We start from the raw sequence: 27,557 nt of genomic DNA on the forward strand, positions 1-27,557 counted from the left end.
TCACCGGATGACCTTGGGCCATTCACTATCTCTCAGCCTACCCTACCTCACAGGGTTGTGAGGATAAAATTGGCAGGAGGAGAACCATGTTTTTATGCCACCTCAAGCTCTTTGGAGGAAAAGTGGGATATAAATCTAATAAATAATAAATAATTTGGGGATCATTTGAAAAGCATCCTCGTTCATTTCACACATCACACAATAGGAAGCTGCAGCCAATCACAGCTTCCTGATGAGACCGTATCTGTGCAATATGAATGTTTGCAAATGCCCTTGTTGTATCCACAATAGTTCTAAGCAGTGGCGGATGGTGGCTCAGTGTCAGTGGGGCAGTAAAATCTGCTCCAGGTTTTAGTCCAAACTTTCAAGAGGTGTACAAGGCGCTGAAGTTCAGACTAACACCCAGGGTGGGTTCCACTCCCCACTGATATGGAGCCACCAGCTGGCACTGCTTTTAGGGGTACATTCAAAGCATCTTTAGTGACACCCTCCCTCTGCAAAATGCAATGTGTTTCCTAGCCCGCCAGAGTAGCTCAAGGCTGAGAGCCTTTTGGCAGAGACTCCTTTGCTATGGCACAAAATCGATTGGTCTTGTTCACTTTCTGGAATCGACGTGCCTTCCCCTCCCCTCAACAGCTGAGGAAAGGGAAGACTCAACTGCAGGATTAATACTCCAGCTTCTGTAATTCTGCCCTCTGTGGCGCAATGACCCTCCGTGGCGCAGAGTGGTAAGTGGCAGCCGAAGCTCTGCTCACGGCCGGAGTTCGATTCCAACGGAAGGAGGAAGTCGAATCTCCGGTAAAAGGGGTCGAGGTCCACTCAGCCTTCCATCCATCCGTGGTCGGTAAAATGAGTACCCGGCATATGCTGGGGGGTAAAGAAAGGCTGGGGACGGAACTGGCAATCCCACCCCATATATACGGTCTGCCTAGTAAACGTCGCAAGACGTCACCCTAAGAGTCGGAAACGACTCGCACTATACGAGCGGGGACACCTTTACCTTTTTTTAATCTGTAATTTACCATCATTGGTAAACAGTGGAGTTTGGGAGATTTCTTCCAGCTGTGGCGCAGAGGAGAGAAAGTTGCACACTCCTCTGGAGCCCGTCACAGTCAATGGAGCCAAGCTGGCGGTTGCTCCAGATGGTTCTAGCTGCTGGCGGCCAAGTACACGATTTAAAGAATGGGGGAAGAGAAAAGAAGGTGCTCCGCCTCTTGCTCTTTCCCCTCCAGTCACACGATCAGATACATCAGGGGCCCAAGGCCCAAACACAGCCCTCCAGGCCTCTCTGCCTGGCCCTTGGGATTCTTTCCGTTCTACACCCCCTCCCTCATGGGCCTGGCTTGGCACCCGCCTTGAGTGTTTTTGCCTGGCTAGGATATGTCCTTCAACTCTGATAATGCCTCTTACTTGCCTAGATGGAAGACAGAGAGGGGGGGTATAGAAACTAGCCTACTGTGCAAAGGTAACATTTTCAATTGTTGCTGCACCCACTTCTGCCTCTGGCCCTGCCAACCACTGTCACGTGGCCCCTGGAAGGTTGACTGGAAGGGAATGTGGCCCTCATGCTGAAAATGGTCCCTGCCCCGATATACATTACACGTTTTCAGGATGCGATTCAGGCCAAGGACTTACCGTGAGGAAGGCAAGGTGGTGATCCTCTGCATTTACATCCAAAACAGAGAATGCGTTGGAATTCACCACAAACACCGTCTTCCGCTTTTCTTTTGCTGCTGTCACATTGACGTTGAACTTGATCTCACGCGGCTGGGAGGGAAAAGGGAAAGAGGATCATCGGTCTAGCTTCTCAGGTAGGGATGGGATAGAAATTCGATTCACTTCACATTTAAAGTTGAATCTATCAAATTTGCACTTTCTGAACCCACATGAGAACCAAGCCATCCATTGAAATTTGCACATATCTAAATTTTGCAATGCGGTTCTCTAACCAATGTTTTTAAAAATGCATATATTAGGGGAAAGGTTGCATAAAAATAAATATATTAGGGAAAACAACACACAAAAATGCATTAGTGGAAATAATATATGTGTTTGCAAAAACGTGTATGTTAGTCAAAACTGCACACAAAAAATGTACTTATTAGGAGAAATTCACACCAAAATGCTTAAGAATTTATTTATTCATCATTTATTCATTTTTTAAAAAATGAATATATATGCCCCGCCATTCAATTTAAAAAAACAACAAAATAAATTCTAATAAATTCCACCAAGTGACTGACTTCCACAAGCGTCACAGGCGACTGGACAGCATGTAAATGATGCTGACCACACAAGCACAGAACCACGACATGTGTAACGCCATTTGTATATGGTATCTCATTTTTCTTCTCTGTTATTTGGTTTTTTATTGATTTTTACCTGTTTGGGGTAAAAACCATGGCTTCCTGGGAGCTGCACCTGATTCCACCCATATAGCTGGCCATGCACTCGACCTTGTGTTTGTCTCGGGAGAGGAGGGGAGTGATCTGAAAATTGGGGGTACACCCATCACCCCCTTGTCATGGTCAGATCACTGCTTGGTGAGGGTGGACTTCTGGGTGCCACAAACCCTCCGTGGGGGTGGAGGACCCGTTAGGATGGTCCGCCTCAGACGTCTGATGGATCCAGATGGATTCCTGAATGCGCTTGGGGATTCTTTGGAGCATGCACATGGGCACTCAGTTGAGACCCTGGTGGAGGGGTGGAATGCTGCAATCACCGGGGCATTAGACCGGGCAGCTCCGAAACGCCCTCTCCCCCTGAATAGAGCTCAGATGGTGCCGTGGTATACTCCACGGTTGTGAACTCTGAGGAGGGAGGTGAGACGGCTAGAGCACCGGTGGCGGAAATCTCGCTCTGACGACGATCAGACAGGGGTTAGAGCAGCTGCGGCAGCCTACCATGTGGTGATGAGGGCAGCAAAAAAGGATTTTTATGCTGCCTCTATTGCCTCCGCAGAGTGCTGTCCCAGGAGGCTGTTCCCAGTGTTCCGGAGCCTGGTCGGTCCAGTTGCCCCGGAACCAATGGAACATGCTAAGGCCTCCTGTGATGAGTTTGCAAAGCACTTTACGGAGAAAATCGATCGTATTAAGAGTGCTATTCCATGCGCTGTGGACACAGTGAGCGAGCCAGAGGCGGCCAGTGGTGCTCCGGTGGTGTGGGATCGGTTCCAGCTTCTTCCTTCTGAGGAAGTGGACAAGGTGCTTTCAACCTTAAAGCCAACCACTTGCCTACTTGACCCTTGCCCGCCGTGGCTCATTATGAGCTGCAACAACAGACTGGGCAAGGGGATCAAGATGGTGGTAAATACGTCCTTGGAAGAGGGAGTAATGCCATCAGCTCTCAAGGAGGCAGTAATAAAACCAATTCTAAAGAAGCCCTCCTTGGATCCCCAAGATCTGAACAACTTTTGCCCAGTCTCAAATCTGCCATTCCTGGGCAGGGCGGTTGAGCGGGTGGTGGCGAAGCAGTTGCAAGTGCATTTGGAAGAAGCGGATTATCTGGATCCATTTCAATCAGGCTTCAGGCCTGGACATGGGACTGAAACGGCCTTGGTTGCCTTGGTGGATGATAAGAAGAGGGCGTTGGATAGGGGCGAATGCACCTTCCTTGTCCTCCTGGATCTCTCAGCGGCTTTTGATACCGTTGACCACGGTATCCTTCTGGACTGCCCGAAGAGGTTAGGCATAGGGGTCACTGTATTGCAATGGTTCCGTTCCTTCCTCTCTGGTAGGTACCAGAAAGTGGCATTGGGGGATGAGGTTTCGGATTCTTGGCCTCTCACTTGTGGGGTGCCACAGGGCTCCATCCTCTCCCCGATGCTGTTCAACATCTATATAAAGCTGCTGGGGGCTATCATCAGAAGATTTGGGCTGCAGTGTCACCAGTATGCTGATGACACGCAGCTGTCTCTCATTCAAATCTTTACCGAGGTTGGCTGTAGAAACCTTATCCAAGTGCCGGGAGTCAGTGAGTGGCTGGATGGGAAGGAATAAGCTGAAGCTCAACCCTGACAAAACCGAGGTACTGTTTGTGGGAGACAAGGGAAGGTTGGGGGATGTTGACCTGGTGCTCAATGGGGTATAATTGCCCCTGAAAGACCAGGTCCGCAGCCTGGGGGTCATTCTTGACTCCCAGCTGTCCATGGAGGCTCAGGTCTCGGCTGTGAGCCAGGCGGTGCTGTATCAACTCCATCTGATACGGAGGCTGCGCCCCTACCTTCCCAACCATCTGCTCCCATCTGTGGTACATGCCCTGGTCTCCTCTCGCCTAGACTACTGTAATGTGCTCTACGTGGGGTTACCCTTGAAAACAGTCCGGAAGCTGCAACTGGTACAGAATGCGGCGGCTCGCCTGATTAAAGGCAGCGGCCGGCAAGATCACTCCAGTGCTGAAGGAGTTACACTGGTTACCGGTTGTTTTCCGCGCCCAATTCAAGGTGTTGGTTCTGACCTTTAAAACCCTATACGGTTTCGGCCCAGTCTATCTGAAGGAGCGCCTCCGACATCATCAGGGATGCCGCTCAACAAGATCAGCCTAAAAAGGCCTTCTCTCTATCCCACCAGTTAAAACAGCAAGACTGGTGAGAACTAGGGAGAGGGCTTTTTCAATTGTGGCCCCCACTTTGTGGAATTCCCTCCCAAATGATCTCTGCCATGCCCCCTCTATGATGAGCTTCCGCCAGGCCTTGAGGACTTGGCTCTTCAGACAGGCTTTTGGGGTGGGTTAGGTTTTATTATTATTGTTGAGATTTTTAATGTTTTAATGTATTGGTATGTTTTTATTTTGTACGTTGCCCAGAGTGGCTGGACAGCCAGCCAGATGGGCGACTAATACATTTAATAAATAAATAAATAAATAAATTTACGGAGTTGTACATTGGTTTCAGACATCTGTCATCATAAACCAATGAATAAATACAAATAATACTAATACTAATACTACTAATGATTCTACATGAAAAATTATTAAGCTTTTAAAAAACATATTAGTTTATTTGTGTATCACACACACGACAAGGTTCATAGTACCCAAAGCCAGTCAGGTTATTTTTGCTACCTAAGGCAGAAGATCCCACAAGTGCCCCTCTTTGGTCCTATCTGTATTACACAATTAAAGCAGTAGTCTACCATTTTAAACAGTCATGGCTTCCCCCAAAGAAACCTGGGAACAGTAGTTTGTTAGGGGTGCTGAGAGTTGTTAGAAGACTCCTATTCCCCTCCCAGAACTACAATTCCCAGAATGGTTTAATAATCAATCCTTCTTCCTAAGGAATTCTAGGAATTGTAGCTCCGGGAGGGGAATAGGGGTCTCCTAAACAGCACCCTTAACAAACTACAGTTCCCAGGATTCTTTGGGGGAAGCCATGACTGTTTAAAGGGGCATGATACCGCTTCAGATGTATGGTGCAGATGGGGCCTTTCTCCTTGACAATAAAATTACCACAGCCGCCTCATTCTCCCCAATAGTAGGAGCATGAGGACTCCTATAGTCTGTCCCCACTCCTGATAGGGGCTTCTTGTGTCCTACTTTACAGTCCTCTATTTGAAGGCATTGTCTGTTTGAAAGTGTCTCCGGTTCAAGTCTGGCCTGAAGCTGAGGAACCATCAGAAGGGAAGCAGTGAGGGCCATGGCATTGCCCACCTGAACTGAAGTGGCAGAGAGGTCACCTGGTTACAGTCTTCTCCACTAGGGTGAGCCAGAGTGGTGTAGTGGTTAGAGTGTTGTAGTAGGACCTGGGAGACAAGGGTTCAAATCCCGACTCAGACATGAATCTCCCTGGGTGACCTTGGGCCAATCACCATCTCTCAGCTTAGCCTACCTCACAGGGCTATTTGCGAGGATAAAACGGGGGAGGGGTGAGACCCAGGAACACCACCTTGTGCTCTTTGGAGGAAAAGTGGGATAGAAATTACATAGAATTGAGAGGTATTGCATTTCTATTTAATTTGTTTATTTAGTTATTTTATTTATTTAGACAATTTATATACCGCTTATACTTAAATGAAACAATAAGCAGTGTACAACATAAGTTAAAACATCTTAAACAACAAATACAAAAAACCCTACACAATCTATAAAATACAATTAGTTACTGAACACATCCTCTCTAATCAGCATTTAGTCTAAACATTGCATATAAAAATGAACTACAAAAAATACAAGACAAAATCATTGCAAACACAGTAGACTGAACAAAATATCCCTTAAGCTTCAAGAAAAATTAACAAAAATCAAGGTCAATAAAAATCAACGGCAATATTGATTGCCATTGCTGCCCTAACTTCAGAAGAGGGCCCCCCTCTTCTCTCAATCTCTCCAAGCACATTTTGTTGCCTAGGTGGTGTCTGCAAGCCTTTGAGTCCAAAGAGCGACTGTTCCCAAAACAATTCTCGCAGACATTTACGGGAGGCAGAGGGGCGGCGGGAAACCCTGGCAAAAAGGAAAACACAAAAACACGTCGAGAGAGACCCAAGCAGTCTCTTGATAAACGCAACACTCTCTTCCGACATGCTTGGCTCCATAGCAATGGCGTGAGCTAATTAGTAAACACCACTCTGTGGGGGTGGCGGCAGGACCCCTCGCGTCCCACAGGCCTGTGCTGCAGAGGCCTGCTTCTATTTTTATCCTTCTGCCTTTTCAGAAGCCATTGTTTTCTCCCCTCCAGAACGGCGGCAGGCTTTCTTCTGGCCCCCTCGAGCACAGGGATCTGCTTATAGAAACCGGCTTCCAGTAATTCTTTTCGGGCTGGAGCCTGACCGCTCACCCCAGCCTCCCCTCCCCTGACGCTCAGTCGGGGCTGGGAGCCAGTTGTCTGAATGCCACAGTTGTGACATCAGAGGCTGCCTCCTGCGCAATCCCCCTCCCCTTGCCAACTCCCTTGCGTGTAAACACGGGGGGGGGGAATTTTGCCTCCATCCTATTTACTGAAGGATAGGATTAGTATCATTTCCTAGCCATCAAGGCCTCAGCCATTTCCAGGTCTGTCGTCGCCAGTGTCACAGGCCAGTGGCCCATTTAGTGGCTGAGGGGAGAGGATGTGGGGAAATACGAAAATTGGTAGACATGGTTTGCCTGAAGCCCCTTCAGAAGTGACCTTCCATGCCTTTCTCCTGAATGTTATAGGGTTGCCAGGTCAGAAGCATCCCAAACTCTGAGATTTACAGGTGGGCCCTAGTGATGTCATGGGGCAGACCCTAGTGATGTCACAGGGAGGACCCTAGTGATGTCCTAGTGATGTCACAGAGGAAGCTCCTAGTGATGTCACAGGGTGGGTGGTTATGTCACTAAGTATGATACATTAAGCATCAACCACAGGAGCATACCATTCAAACAAACAAAAAATATCTGGTTGGAAATTAAGATAGATAAGAATCTTAGCTAAAAGAGGATGTCCCCAGGTCCAGCTGAAGTGACAGGATCATTCCTTTTCATCTGCTTAGGGAGCCTGAATAGGAAATATTTCATCTAGCCTACTTGCTTCTGGCAAGGGTTTAAGCGCCCTCAGGCCAAGCCAGTAACCAGAAGGACATTTTAGGAAGAAGAGAGACTAATGATGTGGAGATGTCAGATGGAAGCACTCAGGAGTAAAGACGGATGTCCCTGAAGGCTGCAATTCTAAACACACTAAGGGACTAAGCTCCATAGAACTCAACAGGACTTCCTTCTGCGTAGATATGGTTAGAACTGTGCTGTTGGTAAGGCTTGACTAGGGATCCTCTGCAAAGATGTCCATATCAAAGCAAGATTGGCAACCCCTTGCCTGGAATGTCCTGTCCATGCCTTTTAACATGGCTGCTCCAATTCTTTACAGACTTGACCCTTTGTTGCAGAGAGAGGTTTGAGAAACGAGTAAGAAGATTTTCTACCCTTTCCTGTCTACCCTGTGGGCTTCTATAAACCCGCTTTGATAGCCAACCCAATTCCAGTGAATAATAGTTGACAGAGAAAACACAGATGGTTGGTCTACCTTCACAGGCAGTAGCTTGGAAGCAACAGCAATTGCAGCCATACTGCCCAGTATATGAAGTCTCTTTTACCACTATTGGGCAAGAAACGAATTGTCATGCAATTAACAAGGTGCATCATTAGTGGGTTTAAGGGGCTTGAGCTGAGTGCATGGAACCACTGTTGTTGCTTCTATGGATGTAAGGGAGTGAGGTCAGAGATAAATTAAATGCAAATAGAAAAAGAAAAGACAGTGATGATTTCCTAAATGAAATACTATGCCAACTACAAGATTCCTATGAGTAAGGCAGAAACCTCAGCATCCCACAACCAGTCAAGGTTCCTCACCAAAAGCCAAAACTAAAAGAATCCTAGTAGCCAGTCAGGCATGGTCACAGAAATCCCCATGCAGAACAACCTGACCCGGGGGCTGCAGTTAGTGCAAAATGCTGTGGCATGATTGCTGACATGAGTGAGACTCTGTCAGTACATAATACCTCTGCTCTGAAATCTGCACTGGTTGCCAGTTTGCTACCAGGCCAACTTCAAGGTGTGCTTTCCATGTTACGGGTGCCACATAGTACTTATTGTGCTCTTATAAGAAATTGATCCTTTAGTGTGGCAGAACCTACACTTTGGAACTCCTTGCCTATTGACATTAGGCAGGCGCCTTCACTGTACTCTTTTCGGCACCTGCTAAAAACATTTTTGTTTAGGCAAGCCTATCCAGGCACGTAGAAGCTATTATGTTTTTATCTGTTTTTAACTCATTGTTAGTTTTATTATTTTGAATGTTTTTAAATAACTGTCTTGAACTGTTTTTGCCAATAATTATATTGTTTTAATTCCTTCTGTAAACCGTTGAGGCTTTTTACAATAAAGTATATAAATGTTGTAAATAAAAGACATAAATAAATTTCAGAGTCACTGTGGCCCTTGGGTCTCTTTCCTCTTTTAGGAACAAAGGAATTTGTCTTTTACTGACTCAGGCCATTTGGTACCACCTAGCTCAGTACTGATATCACGGACCAGCATTGTCTCTCCAGGATTTCAGGCAATAGTCTCTTCCAGAGATTGGATTTTGGACCTTTGCATGCAGTAACCTACAGCCCTTCCCCTCTATTGTTCTTTTCAATTCACTAATGAATGCACAACATATCTAGGCAGATCCACACCATGCATTTAAAGCACACTCAACACACATCTGAAGCACATAAATCCCACCACAAAATCCTGGGAACTGTAGTTTGTTAAGAGTTGTGGGAACTATAACTGCGAGGGGGAAACTACACTTCCCAGGATCCTTTGGGGAAGTCATGAGTTTTCAGTCTGAGTTGGATGTGCTTTAAATGTATTGTGTGCATCTGCATTACTTCATAACCTTTGCCTGCATATAAATAATTGTAATTAGTTTTTTAAAATGGGAATCAGACGCAAAGTTTACTGGGTGACCATCATCTCCAAGCCTAATCTGCCCCGCAAGGTGAAAACAACAGAGGGGGACCATGACCACCCCAAGGAAGAAGGGAACAAGTTTAATAAATAAATAAATTAAAATGTAGAGGAAATAATAATGTGCACCATAGTGTGAAATCAAATACTTATCGGGACATAGTATGAAGAAATATTTATATAACCATGACTGTCAAAGATGTTTATTATTTACACAACCCGTAAAGATATTGACAGCATAATCCTATGCATGTTTACTCAGAAGCACATCCCAATGTATTCAGTGTGGCTTACTCAAACAGGGAAGTGTGCATAAGACTGCAACCTCAAGTGATAAGGAACTTCACTCACCCAACCCAAAATTCAGAATCATGCCACTTTGAACTGTTTTGCAACTGTTCTATACTTGTTTTTATGGTTATTGGATTTTAAATTGATTCATTTCTTGTTGTGAGCTGCCTTGGTTTTCAATTGGCAACCCTACTTCACAGGGTTTTTGAAAAGACTCCATATATACACACACTGGAGATGTAAAAATACATACACTCGATATAATAGTTTATTGTCAAAACCAGTTGGTCATTGCAGAACTTTTTTTAAAAAAAACATCAGTGTTAATTTCCTATCAAACAAAAGCAGTGCCACCTAAGTAAGCCCTACCTAATTGCTTAAAAAGATAGGATTGGAGAGGAAGAGAAAGATTTACAACACAATCCTTTGCTATGTTCACTCAAAAGTCCCATTGATTTACAAATCCTAACCATGTCTACTCAAAAGTAAGTCCTACTGAATTCAATGGGGTTTACTCCCAGGATATAGGATTACCATTGTAGCTTTACTCCCAGAAAAGTGAGTATAAGATTAAAGCTTCATATTGGGAAAATTTTCAAAATAGGCTATGAATTAGACAAATAAACTGCCCTCTTCAACAGCCCAGGAAAACTTAAACTTGTTTGACTCGTTATAATTAGAATAGTGTAACACATTGTAATGGCATCATAAGACGCATGTACACTTTAAAAAAAATTCTGTTCAAAAATTCAAAAGATAAAATGTATAATACGCTATTTTTGCAAGTAATTAAAAACCCTGCATGTATCCTTTTATTATAATCATAAGTGAAATTGTTGACTGTGCATGCCTACCAAGATCCTGTTATGATCTTTTGTTCTAGATCTCCTACTCAATTTTTGTGCATTGTGCTCACAGAGAAAAAGGCATTCTTGCTGCTGCTGAAAGCTATAAACTTCATGATGTGCAGATAAGCATGAAAAGGAAGCTGATTTCAGGACTTGCAATGGGTTCTAGCTATGGCCTGGAGGTCAACAAATCCCTCATCAATCATAACCCTAATTTCACTTATTGGTTAAAAACCTGAAAGGGCAGGGATTTGAGCAGCCAACTATTAGCTATTTAACACAAATTGCAGGGGACGGCTGACATTTTGGTATATATCTCTTGAACCAGATCACCAAGGAACTTACTTTTTTTTTAAATGAAAGCTAAGAGTCCAGAGACTGGGGTGACTCATCCAGAGACCCTGAGAGTACCCCCAAAAATGGAATCCCTGTGTGAAAACCAGAAATCCTAGTTATTAATGAGGGAGACAGGTTATTCCACAAACAGGGAACCACCACTGAGAAGGCCCTATCGTGGATCAGGGCCAACTACAGTGCTGCCATTGGTGGAATGCCCTCCTTGGTGAGGTGCATCTGTCTCCCTCGTTATTAAAATTCAGGAGGAATTTTAAAACTTTCCTCTTCAGCCAGCCATTTGATGGCTGAAAGATACTGTTCCTGGCAACCTTGAAACTATTAGGTGTGAGTGTATGTGACTGTTTTAAAATGGTTTTAGATGTTCTTAATGTGTTGAAACAGTTTTATATATAATAATAATAATAATCCTCAGACAATCTAGCAACGGTATTCTGTCAAAGCACAAGTACAGGGAAAAGAGGACGTTGAGGACCTAGCTAACCTGTCTCCCTCTCACTGCAGACAATGAAGAGTATAAACATCACACCCAGGCCTCAGACACAAAGCTAAAGAGGAAGGCAAAATAATTCTGTCTACTGCTGCTTTCACACATGGGGCTAATAGCGCTAGTTTAACGGATTAAAAATCTTGCGCTTCTTTCCAGATTTCAAAAATCCTTTTCACACTGCAGTACCGATTTAGCGGCATTTCGTGCAATGGTCTTTCACACAGCACTCTCACCTACCGCGGCCGTTAGAAAACTGCTTCTTTTCCCGCCTTTTCTATTCAAAAGCTCTGCTTGTTCCTTCTGCGTGGGGGGGTTTGAAAGAGGCGCGATCGCCATCGCGATCAGCTGAGAGGCACGGCAGCGCAGCAGCAGAGGTGGTGGTAAGAGCTGGAATGCACTGCATGCTGGGATGGCTGTTTGTAAGGGCGGGAACGCACTGCATGCTGGGATGCCTGTCACGTGAGCAGCGGCAGCTAGCGCAAAACTCCCACGATCTTCCGTGTCCCCGGCCTTGCTATCGGAATTTTTCAGGTATCAGTTATTGCGGAATTTAGCGCTAAACTTCCACTACATTCCAGCAGAATCCTGGAGCTACCCGTTATGTCGTGTGAAAGCTCAGATTTTATGCGCAATTTAACAGGAAATAAATTGTCAGAATAACTGAATAAAGTGCAGTGTGAAAGGGGCCTACCCTTGCCTGTATCTTGGCAGTTTGAGTTTATTTCTGTGAGACGCACAGCTAGGGAGGTCAGAGATCCACCTTCCCCTTTCTACAAGTGTCACATGGGAGGTCTCAAGCACTGGATACAAAGATGGCAACCATCTTCTTGTAAAATTAGCTGCAACCTTTGCATCGTAACAGCTCCCTTAATCTCTATTTAGAGGTTTGGGTTAATGAATCATACTCACTCCCTTTAAGGATGGATGTCAATTTCAGTTCTCTCAATTTCTCATTTTTCCAGTCTGAAATTCAGTTCCTCACATTTCTGCAGCAAGTTGTGATATTTTTTTAAATCCTCATGAAAATTCTTCAGCATCTTAGTGTGAATTTCTCCTGATGCACACAAATGTGTATGCAATTTTGACTAACGTACACATTTTTGCAAGCAATTTCTCCTAATATAATGCATTTTTAATATTATGTTCACTAATATATTCACTTTTAGGCACATTTTCCCCTAATATATACATTTTATAAACATTATTTGGTTAGAGAATTGCATTGCAAAATTCGGATAACTGTGAATTTGGAAGGACGACTGTGTTTCAGTTCTCATATTGTTTCAGGAAGTGTGAATTTGATAGTCGGCTTGAAATGCTAACTGAATAGAATTTCTCCCCTATCCCTAACTCCCTCTAATATTGAACTTAGTGCCTCATATTGGCATAGATGGAGCCAAAAGAGGGCCAGTGAGAAGAAACAAGGGGAAGTTATCTGGAGAATGGGGGAAGCTCAAGTTTTGCAGAAGTGTTTGGTTTTTTTAACTTTAAAAATGCACCCTAAGCGGGACAATCTTTCCATCTAAATAACAGCTCAGTGGAAACTGAGCATGCTCAGTCAGTGGCCACCAGGAGACACAGAATGTTGAGTGACAGGGCCTAAAGAGAGAAGAGCCATCCACGTTCGTGGCCATCACTATTTCTTGTTGGAACAAATTCCATAGCTTAACTATGAGCTGTGTGAAAAAGTATTTTTTTTGTCTGTCCTGAAATTTCCAACATTCAGCTTCATTGGACGCAGGGCCAGCCCCAGACATGGCGGGCCCCTTGGGCACCAGCTTGCCCTGGGCCCTGGCACGCATGTGCGCATGCACACATACACGCATGCGCATGCCCAGAGCCAGCCCCAGCCATGCTGGAGCCCTTGGGCAAAAGCCTGCCCCAGGCCCCAGCGCTCCCCTTCCGCAATTCGCGCACGGCAAGAGCTTCGGGGCTCCGTCATTCCCTTCCTTAACTTACCTTGTTCTGCGGTTGCGCATGCAGCGGTGCCCTTAAGAAAGATGGCGGCTGAGGTTTCCCTAAGGAGCTGAAGTCTCTGCCCCCATCTTGGTTCATGGCAGGGATGCGAGCACACAGCACGCATGCGTGACATCAGCCAAGATGGCGGCAGAGGCTTCAGCCCCTTAGGAAAACCTCAGCTGCCATCTTTCTTAAGGGCACCACTGCGTGTGCAACCACAGAAGAAGGTAAGTTAAGGAAGGGAACGGCGGAGCCCCGAAGCTCTCGCCCTGCGATCCGCGGCAGCGATCCTGCCGTGAATCACGGAAGGGGAACAGAGGGCCCCCTGGGGACTCCTGTAGCCTCAGGGGCCCTCAGGCCAGTGCCCCACCTGGCCACCCCTTGGAACCGGCCCTGATTGGATGGCCCTGAGTTTTTGTATTACGACAGATGGAAAAAACTTTTCTCTATCCACTTTCTCCACATCATCTCTGTTATGCCACCTCTTCCTTGTCTTTTGTTTAAACTAAAAAGCCCCAAACATTGCCACCTTTTCTCATAGGGAAGTTGCTCTATTCTGAACCTTTCCCAACTCTTCAATATCCTTTTTGAGGAGAGGTGACCAGAACTGTACACAGTTTTCCAAATGCAGTCGCACCACAGATTGTATAATGGCATTATGATATTGGCAGCTATGTTTTCAACCCCTTTCCTAATGATCCCTAACATGGAATTTTTTCAACCTTTTTCAAAGTCCCAGTCAGGCCCAGTGATCACCTGTCGTCTGAATCGTTTCTATTTCTTTTTCACTTACTACTTCTCTCAATTCTTCTCAGGGCAGATGGCATTTAAAATACAAATTGACATTTAGAGTATAAATCTCCATATAACTGCGAGAATCTCTGTCAGAGGCCCGGAGTGATGAGGCCTTGAAAGAAAGCTGATAAGGCAGCAGCTCCACACACTTCAAAAGTGTTCTAACTGACAACAGTTGAGGGGTAATGCAGGATAAGCAAAGGCAATAAATGGGAAGATGTTTAGTCTAATTAAAACTGTTAAAACGTCCTAAAAACAAGGGAGATTAAAACAAGCTACGTTACTTGATCACCTGTCACACTCACTACTGGCTTATTCTAGTCTTATTCTAGTAATAATAATTATGGCTACCATCTACTTTGCCATGATCTGGGCAAACCTTTGCTCTCCACCTGGGTTGTTTTCTAAAACGAGACAGGCCAAGGCTCAAGCAACCTCTAGACTCCAGACGTGTGGGTATGTGGGGAGATTGGTGAGATGAGCATGATGGACTTGGGATGGAAAGATCTGTCCATTTCAGTTTTCTCAGATTCTCATTTTTGCAATCTTGGTGCAAAAATGTCCATTTTCGTAGGCAGTTTTAAGTACACATTTCTGCAAGGAATTTCTCCTAATATAATGCATTTTCACTAATATATTCATTTTATACACACTTTTCCCTAATGTATGCATTTTTGTAAACATTATTTGGTTGGAGAACTGCATCATAAAATTTGGATAAGTGTGAATTTTGAAGGATATCTGTGTTTTGGTTCTCATATTGTTTCGGAAAGTGCGCATTTGATAAATTTGGCTTTACATGTGAACCAAATTGAATTTCTCCCCCATCCCTCCTTAAGAATTCCTTGCCGGTTCATGCAAGAAATCAAAGAGAAAGTCCAAATGATATAATAGGTGTGATGATGTGCATAAATGGACAGTAATCAGTCCTCCTAAAAGATGCCAACTAGAAAAGATTAATGTTCTTACTGGGCAGAATTGCACAGAACTTATAAAATGATATGGTATCCAGTGTCCCAGGGGTGGGACTTTTAAAGCACAAGCAGCAACTTATCATGGAACACTCCAGCAGTGTTGGATCAACAGCCAAACTGAAGCCATGTTATCACACATAGCCTGCAAGACAAGCACGGCTACAGAACCACCGAAAAAATGAAACAGCCAAAGATGGTCTGATAAAGACTCTGAGTGTTGTCAAGCCTCTTCTTTTCTGGCCTCGCATGACACTCCTTACCAGAGCTTGGGAAAGTTACCTTTTTGAACTACAACTCCCATCAGCCCAATCCAGTGGCCATGCTGGCTGGGGCTGATGGGAGTTATAGTTTTAAAAAAGTAACTTTTCCATGCTCTGCTCCTTACCCTCTAGCCCAGTCTTCTTCAAACTTGGGTCCCCAGATGTGGTAGGACTACAAATCCCATCATTCCCAGCCAGTTAAGCCATTGGTCTTGGATTATGGGAATTTAAACCAAGATTTAGGAACCCAAGTCTGAAGAAGGCTTTCCACCCTCACAATTTCTTTCTTCATCTCTGATTTTCCCCACTCTTGCCTCTCTTGGCATCGTTTGTTGATCTGCTTTGATGTCACAGAGGGTGCAAGCAACCATGAGGTGTCACAGCCACTCTGGATATTGATAGCATACAGCACGACTGTACACATCCTTAGTCAGAAGTAAATACCAGTACGTTCTACAGGGCTTACTCTCAGTAAGTCAGTATAGTATTATAATCATACCCTCAGTTAAGTGAATACAGAACTCCAACCTCAGTTGCTCAGATGGCTATCACGGAGGGCTATGGCACCTTGAGCAAGGCTGTGGAGTGTTAAACCGAACAGAGGAGTCCACAGAATGTTGCTCGAGGTTGCACTGCATCATGAGCCCTGCAGTCTCTGCAGACGCAGAATGAAAGAACTGGATGAGGGGTTAGGGATCCGTTGGTCAGCGCCGGTTCGAAAGCATTCTGTTGACCTAACAGGCCAGTATTGATTCAAGTTTGTTCTTTGTCCTCTACAGGCTGCTTTCGCTGGTCTGTTTTTCTGCTCTCACAAAAATATTGATATTTATATCGCTATTTTAAAGGAAATATTGATAAATGAAAGGAAATATCAATAAAATTATAATTCTTAACATTGATATTTCAGAGGTGGTTTTTTTTTTTTTAAATCCATTTTCAAAAATAGCCGCAGAGAATCGCTACATAAAAATCCAATCCACAACGATAGACAGTAAGTGAATTAATGGAAAAGTCAGCATCAAATCCAAATTGGGTGGAATTCTAGCACATCCCTACTGGGGAGTAAACAATCAACATTTTAAATGCAGCCTTTTAGGTGTAGGGGGAATGCCATATTGTGCGACTGGATGAAGGTGAAGAAGTTTGTACAGCACATGGATATCTTGCCTTTCCAAAACTTCAAGGCAGCAACTTTATGCAATGAGATGATGTGAATACAGACATGTTGAGAATACAGAATGCTCATTGCAGTGCCATCACAAACATGAAAAGATGGGTGGGGGTGGGGGATCCTTCCTCAATTAAGCACAGCAGAGTTGATGAAAGCGTTCTGAAACCAGAAGGGATTTTGTGAAATAATTTTCTTAGTTGACAGAACTGCAGAATGCCACCTCCACTGACAAATCTCTCTCTCTCTCTCTCTCTGTGTGTGTGTGTGTGTGTGTGTGCCCCATCTCCCTGGCCTGGACATTGTCATCTGCTCTCAGAAGCACCATCCTGGGTGGGGCAGAGCTCCTACGCCAGCTTCCTGTCATGTATGTCATTGTTGTTCACCAGGAGGAGGACGAGGAGGGTGGCATGGTGCAAATGCACTGGCGGAGCCAATCCAGCACTTCTGCCAGTGCACAGGAAATAGGAATATAAGAAGCTGCCTAATATTGAGTCTGGCCATTGGTCCATCTAGCTCAGTATGGTCTACAATGATTGGCAGCAGCCGTCCAGGACTTTGGTCAGGGTTCTTTCCCAGCCTGCCTGGAGATGCCAGGAACCTTCTGCACGCAGGGGAGATTCTCTGTCTCAGAGCTTTGAGCTCTTCCCCAATTTGCACCGCATTGACCTCCCTGCTCCTCCCAGTAAGCAAGAGACACCCACCTGCCAGAAAGCTAGTATAGTGGCCACCCAGTGAGCCACGTCGGCCTACTCTGCTCCTGGATCTGATTGGGGGGGGTGCTTCCAGGGATGACCAGGGAGCCTGGACTGCCTCTGACATCAGCAAGGAGGGAGGTGAACTCCTTCAAGCCCCTCCTGTGCGGATTCTAACTGCTATCAAGACTCATCACTGTGTGGCCAGAGCTGCCCACCTCCTGGCCTGGATGCTCCTGGGGGGAGGGTAGAGAGAATCCTTCAGGGGAGGGACTGCTCTTAATCAGGGCTCAAACAGCCAGAACCACCACTGACAGCTGAAACATTAAGAACCACAGCTTGTGCTGGATCTTGCTTTTCCTCCTCCCTCCCAATCTCCTTTTCCTTGTGTGTCATGCCTCCAGATGCCGAGCCTGAGAGAAGGGACCATCTTATTAGAAAACTAACTGTGTAAGCTGCTCTGAGAGCCTTTTTGGCTAAAGGGCAGGGTGTTCGTTCTGTAAATAGATGTTCAGACAAACCCTTCTCCATCCTTCCCCCCCCCCCGTGGTATTGCCCCACAGGATGCCATTTAGTAGAAGGTTAGGGAATCCTGGCTTTTTCTGGATCCTTTCATCCCGGATTTAAAAGGGGGAACTGCCAAGGTTGGCATGGCAAATCCATGACCGCATCTGTTGTGTTTTTGGAGGCAGCTGTGGTCCGTTTGGTGTGACAGGCTCTCATATGCACAACACTTCCCATTCCTTCCTCCCAGGCTGCCTGCCCGGCCCCCCGCGATAGGCCTGAGCAGCCGCAAAGGGAAGCTGACAGGACTCTTGCGCTCTCAAAAATTCACTCTAACTGCCAGCACAGGTGGGAAGCTGGAGATGGAACAGGAACTCAGAAGGAGCTCAGGACCCAGAGGGCCATTTTGGCTCCTGCGATGGAGCAATCCCTGATGGAGCAATCCCATGGGCCCTACCTTCCAAATGGCTGCAGGCTCCAAGTCAGGCAAAACCAGTGTGGTGCAATGGTTAGTGTGAGGACTTGGGAGACCAGGGTTCAAATCCCCACTCAGCCATGAAGCTCACTAGGGGTAGAAACACACTCACTGTTCTGCCGGTTCCAGTGCATCTCCACCTCTCTTGTCTGAAAACGGGGACAGACAGCGCAAGTCAAACTCTGCCCCCTTTTACTGTAAAACCTGGTGGGAGCAGCTTGCTTTTTTTTTTTTTAATCCACTTCAAAGAGATTTTGCAACTGATTGGCAGATCAACCCATTCCCCCTTCAGGTGCGGCCAATGGAAATGATTTGCTGTAGGTGACCAGCGTGCTCACAGTCTGGGTGACCTTGGGCCAGTCACTTTCTCTCAGCCTAGCCTACATCACAGGGTTATTGTGAGAATAAACTGGAGAGCAGGAGAACCATGTACACCACCTTGAGCTCCTTGGAGAAAAGGTGGGAGATTACATTACATTACACTGACAGACAGACAGACAGAAAGTGAAGCTCCAGAACTCTAGGAAGGGGGAGCAGGAGGAGCCTTGAAGTTGCCCATCCACAGTGAGCGCTTTTTTAAACAGAGCAGGAACACAGGTCTTTCCCACTCGGGTGAGATTTATTTTTTTCTCTGTAAACGATAGAAATTTGTTCTAAATTTACATCTATACATATATAGTACAAATGTACATATTATGCAAATATGTGTACTCTTTGTCCCTCCCTTTTTTTTTGGAGTGGGTGGCCACTCTAGAACTGGGAAAACCTGCATATAATGACTGATAACTAGTGCTGTGACTTGATTCCAGAAACGTTCGTTGACTAACAGTGCAATCCTATAGATGTCTACACAGAAGTAAATCCCACTGAGTTCAATGCGGCTTACTCCCAGGTAAGTAAGGTTAGGACTGCAGGCACAATATATGAGTTTTGGTTGGTTAATCAATAGATTACACCAGCAATAAATCTGGAAATATTTTTTAATACATATTTAAATTTTAAATTAAAAACAAAGCATACTTCCCTGGTATCTATATCAGGGGTAGCCAACATGGTTCCTTTCAGAAGTTGTTGGACTCCAATTCCCATCAGCCCCAGACCACATAGGCCAATGGTCAGGGATGATGGGAGTTGGAGTCCAGCAACATCTGGAGGGCACTACATTGGCTACCCCTTGGCTAGCGGGTTGGACTAGGACTCAAGAGACACAGGTTCAAATTACTTTCTTACTCATATTTATTGGTCACCATATATTCTAGATTCTCTAGGCAATGTACAATGGGTTAAATGCAACTTTAAAATATCACAGTGATACAAATTTGCACTAAACGCTCAGAGTGGCACGAAAGAATAAAACAATGTCAAGTGCAGCAACGAATTCTACACCTCCAAAACTCTCAATCCACTAAGAAACATTACAAACCAACCAATCACCCCACTCGGCCTTGAATCTCTCACTGGGTGGCCTTGGGCTATTCACTCTCTTTGTTGTGAGGATAAAAGTCTGTGCATGTGTCTGTGTGTATGTTGTGTGCCTAACATATCTGGAGGAAGGGTGGGATAAAAAATGTGACCAACAAAGAAAACAGAAGACAGTGTCCAAAGACTACTTGAGCATCCCACAAGCTTTTGTGCTGAACTGATTTTTGGCACGAATGCCCCCTTCCAACTGGGTGGAGTGGCGCTCTACAAGTGCTATATTGGCTACCTCTGATCTGGATGATGCGTGCGTGTGTTGCAGTGAGATTCATTTTAGCAGTGGAATCCCCCCTTTTTTGTCATACATCCGGGGATGCCTCTTCTAAGATGGGGCTTGCCATCTGCTCTGTATATAAATCTGATGCCTGATAAATCAGGGAGACCTTTTTCAGCTGATTGAAATATTCTTGTCTCATTGGCTAAATACTGCACCCCAGTTCCTGTTTAAGTTCTCCCTGTCGTGTGCATCTTCAAAGACAAAGAACCCTCTGCCCATTAAAAAATAGGAAGTAACAAACATGGACCAAAATCCTTCGAATAGTTTTATGGAAGCACAAATCTATGATAACCCAAATATCCTACCATGAATTGAGACCAGGATACCTATAAGATTGTCTCAGCCCTTATATACCTAACCGATCATTGCACGCTGCAGTAGGGGGCCTCCTGCAGATACCGTCCCACCAGGAGGCCCATTCTGTATGATGTCGTAAACGTGCCTTTGGTGCAGAGCTTGGAAAAGTTACTTTTTTGAACTACAACTCCCATCAGCCTAATCCAGGGCCGTGCTTTTGGGGCTGATGGGAGTTGTAGTTCAAAAAAGTAACTTTTCCAAGCTCTGCTGGTGTGGCAGCAATAAGATTTACAATGAAATTGTTTTAATTGATTTTATATGTAAAGTGGCTTTAATTGTTTCAATTGCGGCTTGTTTTGGACATTTGACCACTCCTGTTGTATGAGATGCTCACCTTAACTGGGTCTCTGTACCTCAAGTTGAGAACGTGGATTTCCAGGTTGGGGTCTGTGGGCCCACGCCCCACGCAACCGCTTGTAACCCTGCTGGTTGTGTAGAACACTTTGACCCGCTGGTCATTCCGGACTGGCTCAAGGGTGCAGCCCGGAACACTCACTGGGCCTAGGAAGGAAAGAAACACAGGGCTCAGTGACATGCAGGGATGGGGGACAAATTTGATTCACATTTTAACAGTAGTGTAGTGGCAAATCCAGAAGTGCCGGGTACCTTCATGTTAGTCACAGCCATATCCCTTCCCCCTTTTTTGCTGCTGAATTGAGAATGAGATCCTTGCTAATCCCTTGTCCCACAACAACACACATCCCTAGCAGCCAATAAACATGAAAGGTGAGATATTAGCTACTGAGAAGAGTCTTCTCATTGACTGACTCATCTCCTTTCACTCTGATTGGCTCCAATCAGTAGGAAAAGACAAGGAAGCATTTTAGAAGACTCTTCTCAGTGGCTAACACACTTTCATGCTCATTGGCTCACATGATGCTGGAGACATAGGGAGCCTGCTCCCAAAAAAGTAAAGGGTCCAAGACCACCACCCTCAACAACTTGGATGACTACACCCCTGCATTTTAATGAGAAACTACTCAGTTCAAACTTCTCAAACCTATGAGGGAACCAAAACAACTATCCTTTCACTGTCTCTTCTTCGGCAGTTGCAGAATTCTCACTCTCCACAACTTGGCTTTTTGAAGTAGGAACTAATAGGACGTCCTTTCACTCTGATTGGCTCCAATCCAGCAGAAATGACAAGGAAGTTTTCATGCTGATTAGCTCATAGGAAGCTGGAGACATAGAGGCCCTTCTGGGACCTGGCTCGCCAAAAAGTAAAGGCTTTAAGGCCCCCCGAGACCCTGGACAACTATACCCCTGGTCACCATCCTTCAGGTGAAGGCTACATCGTACAGTGAGCCATTTTGGATTTCCCCCAGTGGAAAGAACACTGATAGGCATGCCTAGGCCTGGTGTTGCAGTTCCAGACACAGCACTGAGAGGCAGTAAAGGGAGTGCTTCTTCTGACCATATGCAAAGCGAGGGGTTACAACAACCAACTACATTTTCATGCATGAAGCAAGGATTTTTCATGTGAATTAACAAAAATCCTACACCACCCAGAATGCTCATTCTAGGGGGAAGGGCTATAGCTCAGTGGCACAGCGCCTACTTCACCTGCAGAAAGGCCCATGTTCAATCCCTGGCTGCATCTCCAGGCAGGGCTGGGAGAGACGCCCTGTCTGAAACCACGGCTAGTCAGGGTAGCCAATGTGTTGCCATCCAGATGTTGCTGGACTCCAACTCCCATCAGCCACAGCCAGCATAGCCGATGGTGAGGGATGATGGCAGCGTCGTCTAGCAACATATGGAGGGCACTGTCCTGCTGCAGACAATACTGAGCTTATCTGCTCAAAGAAACAATGAGTGATGTAAACAATTCACGTTCTAAATCAGCCATCCCTGGCTGGCCTTGAGAAAATTGCTGCTTGGCCACCTCACGTCCTCACCTTTAAATAGGACTATCATCTTTTATTTCCTTTTAGCAAGGAGCATAAAAACTTAACAGTGTTTTATGCACCTGCATGTTGGCTTGCAACATGTAATAACGGATGGTTGTCACATGCCTTCTACCTGGTGTTATGGATGACCACCCTTCCTAAAAACCAATGCTCCCGGCTGCTGTTTCTCAACAGGCATAAAAGAAGTACTCCTGATAACTAGGAATCTCTCTCCAGCCATTGGAATGTAATACTCAGCAAAGTTTCAGAAGATGACAGCTTCTAGAGAAACATCTTTTGAGCAAGTTCAGCAGTTTGGATTCAAGAGAGCTGGTAGCTTGTAGCTGAACTAACTGAACCAACCAACCTTTTAAGTAGAGACCTTATCCCAGTCTGTTCCTGTGTTGGAACTGCTTATTAACATGTTGTCAAAGTTTTTTTTAAAAAAAAGATGTTTTTAATATGTTTTGCTTTAAGATGTTTTTTTAAGATGTTTTAAAATCTTTTGTTCTTAACATGTTTTAAAGTGTGTTTAGTGTTTTTGTTTGCCACCCTGGGCTCCTTCTGGGAGGAAGGGCAGGATATAAATTTAATACATAATAAAATAAAATAAACTGAAATATGGGTGGGATGTGGAATCTGATGCAGCGCTGGTGGCTTGTTGCCTGGTGAAGGAGTCTCTAATTGCATCCAATATGCTCTGCTTGTATATTTGTGAATAAAGTAAATAGTACAAAAACAGTTCTCTCAGCTAAACCTTGTAGCATACTCCTGGGCCTTGTCATTATCCAGGGAACCAAGGAATGTGGGGCAATAGCAATATCTATCTTTTTACTAAGGATTCCAAATAATGACGGGAAGAAATTCAACTCAAGATCTCTCTGCCTGACTCAAGACAGCACTGATTTGCAATGGACAAAATCTTTTTGCTTACGTTTCTTTTTTTAAAAATAAAAACTTCCTCTCAATTGTCACATGAGCTGAATGAAGTTAGGAACTAGCGTGGAGGTTTCCTGCCCCAGTCCATCCCCTGCCAGAAATCACATGATGCCCCGGACAAACCATTGAAACGAGGGAGGAAGTTACCTTTCTCCAGGGAGGGTATCACACCACTCATTCTCAAACAGGGGGGAGGGAGGGGGGAGGTCTGTGGGCTGAGAGGAGGAAATGGGAAAGATCCTAAACTGTTATTTAAGTTACTTCCCAAACTAGAGTTCTGTGGGGCTTTACCAAGATGACAGTAACAGACGGGCTTGGGGAAAATGTCACCGCTAGCACCATCACCCCACCATTCAGCAGCCAAATGAGGTACTGGAAAATGCATTGTTTACCTTGCAATGCCAGCACAGCTAACTAGCAACTGGAATGGCTAGATGCAGCACATACAGGACACCCTGACGTTGTGGTTAGAGTGTCGAGACCAGGGTTCAAATCCCCTCTTGGCCATGATGCTCGCCGGGTGACTGAACTTGGGCCAGTCACCAAACTGTTAGCTTAAGTACCTCGCAGGGTTGTTGGGAGGATAAAATAGAGAGGGGGAGAAGCATGTGTGCCACCTTGAGCTCCTTGGAGGAAAGGCAGGATATAAATACTGTAATAAAGAAGATAAATTAAAAAATTAATCTATCTGGCCCCCAGTGTGGTCCTCCCAAATTTGAATCAAGGTGCCATCTCTCTCTTTCCTTCTCCCCAAAACCCGCTTTTCCCAGAAGAGCCCTTGGGAAAGAGGGTGTAGCCTAGGGAAAGTTCGGAGGGCCAAAGAGAGAGGCCTGGAGAGACCTAAACCTGAAGTTCCCCAACCTGGACTACTGTGACACGCTCTAATATGGGGCTGCCTCTGAAAAGTGTTTGTGGGCTATAGCTGGTGCAGAATGCAGCAACTGGGCTGCAGCCACGAGCCTGTGGTATGGGTCATGTGACTCATAAAATCATAGAATGTTAGAGTTGGAAGGTACCTAGGAGGTCATCTATTCCAACCCAGTGCTCACTACAGGATCTGAAATGGCAGGTGGCTGTCCAGCCTCTGCCGAAATATTTTGCCTACAGAACATTTTTAACAAGGCGTTAAACACCTAAACAAATGACGGAATAAAGAGATATTTTCAGTGATGCACGATTCAGAAGCATGCGCGCCAGCCACCATTCATGTGCTCCCACACAGTGTCAAAGCCCTGTTTCCCAAACCCATTTTAAGGAAGATGCATCATGTAAACAAAATGGGGAGGGGAAACGGACGACAAATGACACCTGAGGAGACAAATTTGTTCAGCGGGATGAAGGAGAAGTCAAGCCGGGATATGGCAGATTCCTCCAAATCCCTTACTCAAAGGTCATGGCCCAGGCGGCTTCCATGACGCTGTGTCCTCTGCCCACCTATTGTCCTGTATTTCCTCAGCGTACCAACCTAGGCCAACCCCACCGCCGGCAGCATCAAGAGGAAGACAAACAGCTGCTTATCTGGGCTCCACAGGCTGCGTCACCCTTCCCCTTCTGGGCCCTACCCCACGCTGCCTGTCTAGGAAAATACCGTCGGGACGAGACTCCGAAGCCTCAAGGCTGCACAGAACTCCACGCAGACAAACTTTATCTGTTTATGTTATTTCGGCCCCTGAGCGTTGAGATCTCTGTGGGACCCGTGCGCACAAAAGCTAAGAGATTAGATCGGCCTGGCGACAGCGAACTGTCGAGCGGCACCAATCGCTTGCGTCTGAGGGAGATTAACTGAGTGGTCTGGCTCGGGCGTAAAGAAAATACAGTTCCCATACAGGAGACGTGGCCGATTTGCACCAGCTTGGGTGGTGTGAACGTCTCACATGGCACAACAGAACGGACAGGCCACCTGGGCCTTTTTTGAGAGGCCTTTCAGGCAGTGGGTTGAGAAAGCTCCCTGACAGTTTTCAGCGCTGCCTGGCCCTAATGCTTTTATCTTGTGGCTTCTGAAGTACCATTACCATCAATTAAATAAACGTCTCCAACTACAAGCAAGCAAAAAGCCCTCTGGATCCACACATACATACAAGCAAAAGCCTTCTGTGGCTGCCTGTCAAGTGGAAGCTCATTTACAAGTTGGCTAAGAGTGATTTTCTCAATCTGCTGGATAGCTCAGATCTAAGGTCTCGCAAGAGGACACTGCCAGGCTAGATTTCAGCAGTAGCATTTTTTGCACAGACTCCCAGATAGTGACTGCTAAGCAGCTGTTCCCCGAATTTTATTTATTTATTTGATTTATATCCCGCCCTTCCTCCCAGCAGGAGCCCAGGGTACTGAGCTCCTAATCTGAGTACTGTCCACTGTTGAGCCTCAGCATACGCAAGTGAAAGCAGCCTTCCTCAACTTGACGCTGTCCAGATGTTTTGGGCTGATGGGAGTCGTAGTCCAAAACATCTGGAGGGCCCCAAGATGGGGAAGGCTACATTACTGGACACTTTAACTTTCTTTTGAAGGTTTTTGTCACTTGTTCTTAACTGGTTTTAATTGATAATTTTAATATTTTTGTAGACCACTTTTATTACTATCAAGCGGTATATAAATTACATTAAATAAATAAATAAAAGTGTTTGCCAGCAATGAGTACAAAGGTTCAGCAGATGGAGATTTGATATTTTCCAGCCTTCCCAGCTATAGATGCTGTTGGATTTAGGCCATTTAGGGGAAAACAAAAATCTAGCAAGTTGATACCTAACATCCTGCTGAGAGGTGAGGCAGCCTCCATCAGCTCTGCCATTATTATTTGCATACAAGCTAGGAATGTGCCGTGTTTCAACTTCTCAGCTTGTACTTAGAATTTGGGTCATCACCCAATATAAACCACAAGAATTGACTGTCCTTTCATCAAAAGTCTCCCAAAATAGCTCAGCCGATCTATGCTATCGAAGTGTTATCTGAAACCTCGTGGCATCTCACCAATGCTTTGGCAGTTTAACTGAACAAATGTTATGCATTGACCATGAAATTCAAATTGAAAGGTTTCCCTGCCCATGTGAGCACCTTATGATGCTCAGGATCTCTATGACATCACTGTAGCAGCACAGCCAATGGCAGAGACACCATGAAATTTCTGCCTCCCAAATCTCACTGTGACATCACAGCACGTTGGCTGCTCACTGCCAGACAGCCTGGGAACACGCTAGTTGGATTTATTAAAATAGCAGCAATTCAGCTTTATTTTACTAGCTAAATGTCTCCTAGTGGGAATGTTTGTTTATTTATGATATTCACCTATCCCTCTTTTCAGCCAAAAAAGATCTCAACTGAAGAGCAAATTGTTCCCAATGGAACGACAGTCAAAACTAGAAGCAACAATCCTAGTTATAAACACAAATTGACTAAAAAAGAAAAAAAATCCATGTCATCATTTAAACAGCAAAGGCACCTAAAGTTTTGTTGCAGCAGTTAGGGATGGACGAATCTGTCCAGTTCACTTTCTCAGTTTTTCTAATCTTAAATCCAGTCGTTCTTTAAGACTGGAACTATGAGAAACACAGAAACCAAAACCATCAGGGGGGAAAAACATATTTAAGTGTGGTGATGGCTTGAATCTCCGACACTGGAGGCATTCAAGAGGCAGCTGGACAGCCATCTGTTGGGAATGCTTTGATTTGGATTCCTGCATTGCGCAGGGGGTTGGACTTGATGGCCTTATGGGCTCCTTCCAACTCTACTATTCTATGATTCTATGGCCAGGCCTTCAGAAAGCAAGTCCCTCTAGCACAGGGACAGGAAACTTCAGGCCCCAGAGCCAAAGGCAGCCCTCTAGGCCTCTCCATCCTGCCCAAGGGACTCCCCCCAGGCCACACCCTTCGCCCGCCTGGATCACCTCCTCCTGGTGTGTTTGCCTGGCTGGAATGTGCCCTGGAACTCTGACAAAATCTCTTGCTTGCCTTGCCTCCAAGAGGAGAGGGTGCAGAAAATAGCCAATGCGCAAAGTTACAAATCCACATTAATTGCTCCACCCACTCTTGCCTCTGGCCCTGCCTATCACCGGCATCTGGCCCCTGGAAGATTGCCGAGAAGGGAATGCAGGCTGAAAAAAGGGCTCCTCATCCCTGCTGTAGCAATTGATGTGATCAAGGTAGAAAGTTTTGCTCCCAGCCTCCTTCGTAACAGTTTTGCAATTCCCACCTGTCCTCAGCACTACGTTGCGGCTGCTTAACCCATTTCTGTGGGTTTGCGTTTGTGCAGATCCGTGGGAACCAAAGGGGGTATTACTACAGGGAATGTGGATGTATGGGAACAAGCCGCTCCTCTCACTTTTCACAGCTCAAAGAACTCCCCGGGGAGAGTTTATCCTCGCTCTTCTTGTGTTGGCTGGCTAATTTTTCACTGCCTCGACTTTTTAAACCA

General features: G+C 45.4%; 1 protein-coding gene across 2 annotated transcripts in view; it reads right to left on the reverse strand.

The window, feature by feature from the left end:
- ENG (endoglin) overlaps window positions 1-27,557 on the reverse strand; it is an 87,330-nt gene that overhangs the window by 49,160 nt on the left and 10,613 nt on the right. For both annotated transcript variants that reach the window (XM_061604387.1, XM_061604388.1), the window contains exons 2-3: window positions 20,663-20,829; window positions 1,636-1,767 (exon numbers count right to left, since the gene is read on the reverse strand). In XM_061604387.1, coding sequence (XP_061460371.1) covers window positions 1,636-1,767; window positions 20,663-20,829 — 299 coding nt within the window. The remainder of the gene's footprint in view (window positions 1-1,635; window positions 1,768-20,662; window positions 20,830-27,557) is intronic.

Source organism: Rhineura floridana, chromosome 20 (assembly GCF_030035675.1).
Source record: "Rhineura floridana isolate rRhiFlo1 chromosome 20, rRhiFlo1.hap2, whole genome shotgun sequence".
Lineage (NCBI taxonomy): Eukaryota > Metazoa > Chordata > Lepidosauria > Squamata > Rhineuridae > Rhineura > Rhineura floridana.